At 34.2% G+C, this 8286-nt stretch overlaps 1 protein-coding gene across 2 annotated transcripts; it reads right to left on the reverse strand.

Annotated features, from left to right (window-relative positions):
- Positions 1-6757: 6757 nt before the first annotated feature.
- Positions 6758-7045, reverse strand: LOC130866567 (small ubiquitin-related modifier 2-like). 2 transcript variants are annotated; one of them, XM_057758099.1, is made up of 2 exons: positions 6892-7045; positions 6758-6825 (listed from the first exon to the last, which is right to left on the reverse strand). In XM_057758099.1, the coding sequence occupies exons 1-2, from the start codon at positions 7043-7045 to the stop codon at positions 6758-6760; spliced, it is 222 nt and encodes a 73-aa protein (XP_057614082.1). The 2 variants fall into 2 exon arrangements, with proteins under 2 accessions (XP_057614082.1, XP_057614081.1); XM_057758098.1 differs by having other exon boundaries at positions 6758-7045.
- Positions 7046-8286: the final 1241 nt, after the last annotated feature.

The raw sequence follows: 8286 nt of genomic DNA on the forward strand, positions 1-8286 counted from the left end.
GTTAACACTTGCTGATATTCTCCAACTCCCAACTGTTAAAATTCTCCGTATGTTTAAAACTATACCTGTTCTTTTTGTTTCCATTTCTCATGATTCCTCTCTCATTTCACAGCTATTCAACAGAAACAGGACAGATATTGACAGCTGCTGATTGTTTGGGGAGTCAGTGTGATCTATAGCTCTCAAGGCAGTGTTGGGCTGCTCTCACCTCTCCAAGGCTTGGCAAGGAGTATATGTATATAATTCAAGTGTTGTATATATATACAGAATCACTGCAGTTCAATAATAAAGGAATATAACACAGGTACACATTTTTGAGCTTGTATTTTACAGACCAAAAAATTATACTAAAGAACAATTTAATCTAATGGTTTTGAACAGCATTCCTCATCAGGAAAAGGTGGTATTAAATCATAATGAACTATGTATGCTCTTTATTAGAAAATTGGTGCTTAGAAATGTAGAAACTCGTGGGAGCATAAGAGTGTGGCTCTAGCGAAGACTTCTAGTAATGAGGATATTGATTCCTAAACCCATGTTCTATAACAAGGCAAGGATCCCAGCAGTGTGGGACTGGGACACTAATGTAGCCACAAAACCTTTGCTGACCTACAATATGCTCTGCCTCTAAGACGTGCTGGGGCAATGAGAGTACAGAACTTGTGAAAGTTGCCAAACAATGATTGGTCTAACTTGTCCATGCCACAGGAGGGTCCCCATGCCCAACACTGCCTGAATGGCCAGGAATTAGAGACTGGATAGCCCAGAGACCCAGGATAGAGCCAAACACAAATGGAATTAAAAGCCAAAATAATCCCTAATGATATTCTGCTATACTCTTAGATGGGTGCCTAGCCCAAATGTCATCAGAAAAGCATCATCCAGCAACTTATGGAAGCAGTTTGATATCAAATGCTTATGTCAGTGTGGGACATTAAAATTCTCATACCTAAGTGGGTAGAATGTAAAAATATATAAAAATAGTTCAATATTTCAGTATATATTTACAAATTTTTTTACTCCTATCATAAGAAAATTTCAGTGACAAATAAGGGCAGTTTTTTTTTCTTTTAAGCAAGACATTGAAAAATGCTTGCATTAGCTTCCTTTACAATATTTTACAATTTGAAAGTATTAACAAGGAAAGGTTGGCAAAGGGATAAGGTGATTACTGACTACTTCTCAGCAACCCATGAAAATGAGGTAAATCATTGTAGAAACATGAGGAACCTTGCTGTTAAATGTCAAGTCTGGCCAAAGGAATCACCAGTATTCTTCAGCTCAAATGGAATTCAAGACACTTCATGTACAACATTTGCTGTTTTATATAGGCAGAGACGGATGTGTAGGGGAGTCATTGGGTAAGCATGAGAAAAGTTCCCGGACAATAGGAAAAAAATTTACTTCGACACTAGTTATAACTACTGTTGTATATAAACCTCAGTCTTCTCCAAAAATCAGGGAGAATAATATACTTCATTGCTAATGAATTAAATCTTAATGGATTATAAAATAAATAATAACAAAAAATTAGAAAATACACAAACACAAGAAGCACCCAGAAATAGCCTTAAAATACATAAAGTTACTTAATTTTACCTCATCACCATTATGAGATAAGTTCAGGTCATCTTCTCAAGATTCTCAGGAGAAAAGCTCCTTTTATTCAAGGTGTACAAAAAAGACTTTGGGAGGAGTTAGGTTGTGTTTGTCTTTTTGTTTTTTTGTTTGTTTGTTTATATTATTTTTAAATGACTCTTTTATGCCTTTCAATCTTACAGGTCATTTTTTTTTGAGCCAGAATCCTTTTTGTTATCTAAGAATTGAGAGGTGAACCTATCTAATTATGGTATTGATTTGACGCCAAAATGTACAGATTTGCATTATGAAGTGTTTCTAATGTTTTTCTTTCAAGTTTACGTAAAATTTATCTATGGTATAAAACTAAGAACTTAGCATGTATTTACTTACCATTTCTATATTTCTTAAAATTCTATGAGTTAAAATATGTGTTTTTCTAGGAAAAACACCAAAGATTCTCTTATGTAGCATAATTGTTAAGTGTCCAACACATCTTTACCTTCCTACCAATTAACCCAGTCCATTAATGACAAAATTTTTGCAGATGAGAAACTTGGGCCTGCACATTTTGTTCTCTTCTGATTGGCAGGTGTTAGACTTTATTGCTGGAAGATGTACGATTTGTTCTCTATGAAATATGGTTAGCATCACCTTGCTTTTTTATTAAGTGCATATTTATAACCTTTAGAAGCAAATGTACTCTATCCACATAACGAGCATTTATTGTTTTATGTTCTGCACGCAAAGCTGCTTTTCTTAATAATAAGAAACAGCTGTTGTAAGCACAACAATGAATGCAATGGGTCATACATGCCTAAATTAGATACAAAGGGAGCCAAGCAGGACGAAATGCTTTAATTCTGTTTCACTCTTCCATGATTGATGCACTCTAAAAGGGATTCTTATATACTGCGCTGAGATTAAACAGATGCTAAGAGGGGCCCATTCTGGTGGTACATTTGTTTGGCAACTGTGTTTTACACTAGGGGTGATTACAATGGGGAATCAATGTCTCCATGACAGTAAGATTGACAGAATCCCCACAGTGGAAAATGAAAAAAAAAAAAAAGAAAAAGAAAAATATATTACCACAATTCGTAGATGTCATCAGTTGTTTTATGATAAATATAAATCTTTCTAGCCTTAGAGAGGAGCCCATTAGTTTGTTTAACAATATTAGTTGCTATACATTACTTATTATTTCTAACGTTTGATTACTTGCTTAATAATAATCAGGTAATTGAACTAAATTGTGTTTGTAAGGTATACTGAGTGCTGTGAATTTAGGAAAGAATTAAGAATAAACTTATAATTCAAGTCATATTGTACATGGGGATTGCCAAATATTTAGCTTCTATTTTAATGGCTGCTGTCATGAATATAAAAGTCATCTTTGATCATGATTTTCATATGTTGAAAGTTAAATGTTCATTGTCAGGTTAATATGACATGAATTAAATTACTCTTTTTTATTTGTGTAATATGTATAGTTTTGGATAATTTTGGATGGGGAATCTAAGCTATGCATAAAAACATCAACAATTTAGTTGGTACAATTTCAAAGATTTTCTAGGTCATAATATGATTATGAATGTATGTACATTTAATTTTTAATTTGTAGTAATTTTTTATAAAGTATTTTTGAAATGAGTATTAAAAGCAAAATTGTTCTAGATAAAAAAAGAAACTTACAGAAAATAGGGGATTATGCAACTGGTTTACCATTTGGGTTATATTAACATAAGTAAGCGCTGTAGTTACAAGTTTTAAATTTTTTGATGTTCTCAAAGGTAATGTTCTCTGAGTAATATGTAGTAAATGGTAACTGGTCATGGTGATATGAGTGTGGTGGATTTGGATCTGAGGACCTGAGAGCAGGAGAACTGGCCCCACCTCTTGCTGTAGGCTGCATTGGGTGAGCTAGCCAAGGCAGTGATGGAGAGCTTGCTGGGTTGTGATGATGAAGGAAAGCTGGCAGACTGACCAAAGCAGCTACCACTGAGGCCCAGAACCAGGGCTATGAGCTAGTCTAGTCCAACATCCAATGAATCTATAAACTGTTGGAGCATGTAAAGAAGACAAAGCTACAGATCCAAAACAACAGAATCTCCATGAGAGAGGACAATAGGATATCCAAGAAAAGCCCATTATCGGCAGTGTGGAAGAAATCAGAGGTCTAAAATCAGACTAATGACTAGTGACAATAAACACAAGTAAAAATGAATGAACTAAAGGGTAAACCATGCGACTCAATGGGACACACTCTAGCTTTCACAAGCTGCTTCTTCTTCTTCTTCTTCTTCTTCTTCTTCTTCTTCTTCTTCTTCTTCTTCTTCTTCTTCTTCTTCTTCCATTTCTTTACTTTACTTTGTTTAGTTTGAGGGTTTTCTTTTAAATTTTGTTTTATTTGGACAGAGAGGTTAGAAGGGCAGAGGACAGAAGCAAGGGGAGGGGGAGATAAGTAGGAAAGTATCAATAAACGTTAAAGAAAAATAAAAGGACTGAAAAAAATGAAGTCTAAAACTCAATACCAGGAAAACTAACAACTCAGTGCTCAGTGTAAAACATACAAACAAACAAACAGAAAAGGTTAGGCAGTTTAAGAGACAATTTAAGTATCTGACAGGTATATGAGAAGAGCTACAACATTTCTGCTCACCAGGGAAAAGCAAGCAAAATAACAAAGAAGATTACATTTCACAAGTTATGACAGTTCCAACAAAATGTATTAGTTGCCAGGGAGGTTACAGGGAAACTGGAATACTTCCATACTAACTGAGGAGTACAGAATTATGTAGCTAGTGCCAAAACGGAATATAAAATTTCCTGATACTATGAAGGGTCCTGTAAAGGTTAACAGTAACACAACCACGGGATCAAATATCTCACATTGCACAAGAAGCCAAGATACAAAATCAGGATCTTTAAGAGATACTTGCATTTTCAGGTTCATTGTAGCATTATTAAAATAACCACTTTAAAGAAATGGCTAAAATTTCCATATCTAGATAGAGAAAATGGGAAATTTTTTTCATAATGATATGCTATTCAACTTTTCGAAAGGAAAAAAATATTTATTACAACCTGGGTAAAATAGAAGACATTATTCCAAATGTAATATATCAGGATTATGTTGGATAGATCTACTTACGAGATCTTTAATATGGCCTGATTAATAGAGGTAAAATATAGAAGGGTAGTTATCATAGATTTTTGTGAAGGGTATTGGGAAATTATTGTGCTTTTTTCATGTCATTTCCTTTATGTTACATGCATAATTTTGGAAATCCATTGTGAGACAAGATTTTTTTATTATTAGTCTAATAATAAAATACTTCAGTATTAAAAGTAATATTCACATATTAAGTCTTTGCAATATTTACACACACTCATACATCCCTCCACGTATCTATACAGGACCCAAGAACTACAATAAGATGGATATGTCTATTAACTTGATGAAGGTTATAATGTCAACGATGTATTGAATAGTGAAACTCATCAACACCTGTCAAATTGCAGAACTAACTGCATATCAATAGTGCTTTAATAAAAATTAAAAATTATCAAAGTGAGGAAAAGCATACATTAATGATGGTTCATAAATACCTATAATACATTTTATTTAATATACATGATGTATATTACACATTTTAATAAATCTAGATATGTTTCCTTAATACATGAAAATAATTTTATTTAAATGGAGTACACTATTGCTTAATATTTTCTTTTAATGCCATTTTAAATAGTTTTTTGAAAGTTTCATATATTTTATTTATATTTGTATTATCAAAATTTATTTCAATATTGCTTTACTAAGCTCTCCTCCAAAACCAAAATACATATTTTTATGCAATATACTTTGATCATATTTTCCTTCCCAAAATAATTGCTTTATCTTTTCTATCTTTCTACCTACCCAACTTTATGTTCTCTTTCTCTTTCTCAAGAATCAATTAAAATCTAAACCAAAGTACAATGTATTTTAATTATTCTCCTTCTCTATACATATACCAGATATACCCCACTTCCCTCTACTTACCTAATTTTCTGTTGTCTTTATTTGTTTGAAACCCATCAAGTACAATTTATGCTATGCATACCCACCTGGGAGTGGAAATTTCCAGGGCGGAATGATTAAGCCACCAGGGGGCACATTCTTAAAGAAAACTGACTCTCCCTCTCCTGCTGGCTTTCAATTATCCAGAGCTTCTCATATATTGATAGCACTTCATTCCCATGTCCCTTTTCGTGCTGGGATTTGATGTCGTTTTATTTTGTGCCAGTATTGCCCATTGGAAATGTTACAATAAGTTATTATTGTATCTTGTAGCATTCATAAGTGGGTGAGATTGGCGGTCATTATTCTCTTCATGAGAGAATGTTGAGCACCAAAGACACTCCACTTGTAGCTTGTTTCCTTCATGGCAAAACTAGTCTTTGGGCAAGGAGCTGCCCATGCATCGAGTCTAGGCCTTAGACAAAGTTGCTTGCTCCTACATTACAAATGAGATTTTGGGTGATTATTAGACAACTTGAGGCCGAAGACACAAGATAAAAACCATGCCCAACACAATCTGGATGGTTTTGAAGCTAAAGACGCTTGACTATCTAGGATCATTTTGTTCAAGAGTAATTTATCCCTACTTAAAGACAGATTGCCCTACATGTAACAGCTACATACAAAGAAGTTATAAAATTGTCCTTGGTTTTACAATGATAAATGAAAAACATTAAAATTCTCCAATCGAGCAAGGTATGCAAGGATTTAATGGTTGGGTTCTTTTTTTAAAACATTGAGAGCAAAATAGCTTACTGGAATATAACGATAAGAGCTGAATGAGCATGCCACCAATGGAGCAGGGGGATATTTTTACAGAACCAGTGCTTTCCCCCAGACCACCTCCATTTGATCCATCTGATGTCAATCAAAACAGAAGATTGGCCATTTTGTTTAAAAAGGAAGAAAAAAGAAGCGCTATATGCTTGTGCACATACACCAGGTACTTTATGTACAATAAAGAAATGGGCACAGGGAAATGAAAGAATAGAGAAAACTATACTGTAGTAGTCAGGATGTGGTGGAACCAAAATGCGGCTTTCGCGGCTTTCTAATTGCGAATGTGTTCTTGGTCTATAACAAAATTCTGGAGTAAAGTAGCAGGTTCCATTTTTAGTAGACACCTCCTGTCTGCTGCTGGAACACATCAATCGTATCTTCATCCTCCATTTCCAACTGTGCTGGTGTGTCTGTTTCATTGATTGGCTGCCCATCAAACCGGAATCTGAGCTGCCTCGTTGACAAACCCTGTCGTTCACAATAGGCTTTCATTAGTTTACTAAGTGGTGTATGCCTCTTAATTTTAAACTGCACCACAGAGCCATCCTGCCCCGCTACCTTCAAATTATTATGGTCGTTGTTCTCGGTCTTGACTCCTTCCTTGGGTTTCTCCTCGGCCATGGCGAACGCCTGAGTCTCCTCAGCTGCCGCTTCACAAAAGAGGCACCTGGTCCGCCCTGAAGGAGCACACAGGCAGCACCAGGAGCGGCAGAAGGAGGCACAGCGGCAGTGTTTATTTTCTTAAACTTAAGATAATAAAAATGATTCTGCAAGAAATACTTTTGGCTTTTTTATTTCATGGTCAAGTAAAAAAATGCCTTTATCATTATTTTCTATTATTTAATCACATGAATATATCATAAGTGTTTTCCACTTATTTACTAATACCATATTCATTTCCAGTTGATGAAAATTATAAATATTCCTTTGCAAGGCATTTTGTATGTTTTATATCCTTTCATATAAGAAGAATTACAAAGTAATGCAAGGCAACACAGGAACACTTATCTTTTATTGAAAGTCGTAAGCTGATTTTCTCAGCTACCTCTCTTATGTGAACAATGCTTCAGTTTTCTACACTGTATCCTGAACATTATTTTGTTATTTTTCTTCAGTAAGTTTATAACATTTATAATTTGGCTGAACTATTAAATTATGATGGCATGATGGCTTTTTACTTTGATTGCCATTGCTTTGGTCAATTGTCATTTTTTCTAACATGAATTATCTAAAGTCAATTTCAGAACCTCTCTGTATTTTCTGCTTTCTTATTAGATATAATTAATTATTAACTTAATCTTAAAGATATTTTTTTTTAATTTTGTAGACTTTGCTGGTTTTACCTTCTATGTAGTGTGCAGTATAAGTATATGTGATTTCCTCCCCTTGTTTCCAGTCTGATGACAAAACTTTATTAGTAATTGTAAACATATAACATTTCATAGAGAGCCTAGTTGATGAGCCTTATTTTATTTTTAAAATTCAAAAATTAAAAGGCACCCCAGGCAATGGTGGCTCACATTTTTAATCCCAGCACTCAGGAGGCAGAGGCAGGCAGATCTTTCTGAGTTCGAGGCCAGCCTGTTCTACAAGAGCTAGTTCCAGGACAACTCCAAACAAAACCAAAAAAAAAAAAAAAAAAAAAAAAAAAAAAAAAAAAAAAAAAAAATTAAAGGACACACATTAAAAAAAAGAAAGTTGTTAAATATTTTACTTAACCTAGGTTTTCATCTTCAGAGTTGATGGAATTCCTTTGTCTGTTAAATTTTTAAACTTGATAAAAGCATCTCTACTCTTCATGAAAACTCAATTTTCTTCTTGTTGTAATGCCGTTTTCAGAGACTGTTGTCATTGTGGGACCC

Source organism: Chionomys nivalis, chromosome 25, assembly GCF_950005125.1.
Source record: "Chionomys nivalis chromosome 25, mChiNiv1.1, whole genome shotgun sequence".
Lineage (NCBI taxonomy): Eukaryota > Metazoa > Chordata > Mammalia > Rodentia > Cricetidae > Chionomys > Chionomys nivalis.

Excerpts from the sequence above, each read along its gene's own strand:
- LOC130866567 (XM_057758098.1), bottom strand. The coding sequence starts at position 7,045 with ATGGCCGAGGAGAAACCCAAGGAAGGAGTCAAGACCGAGAACAACGAC.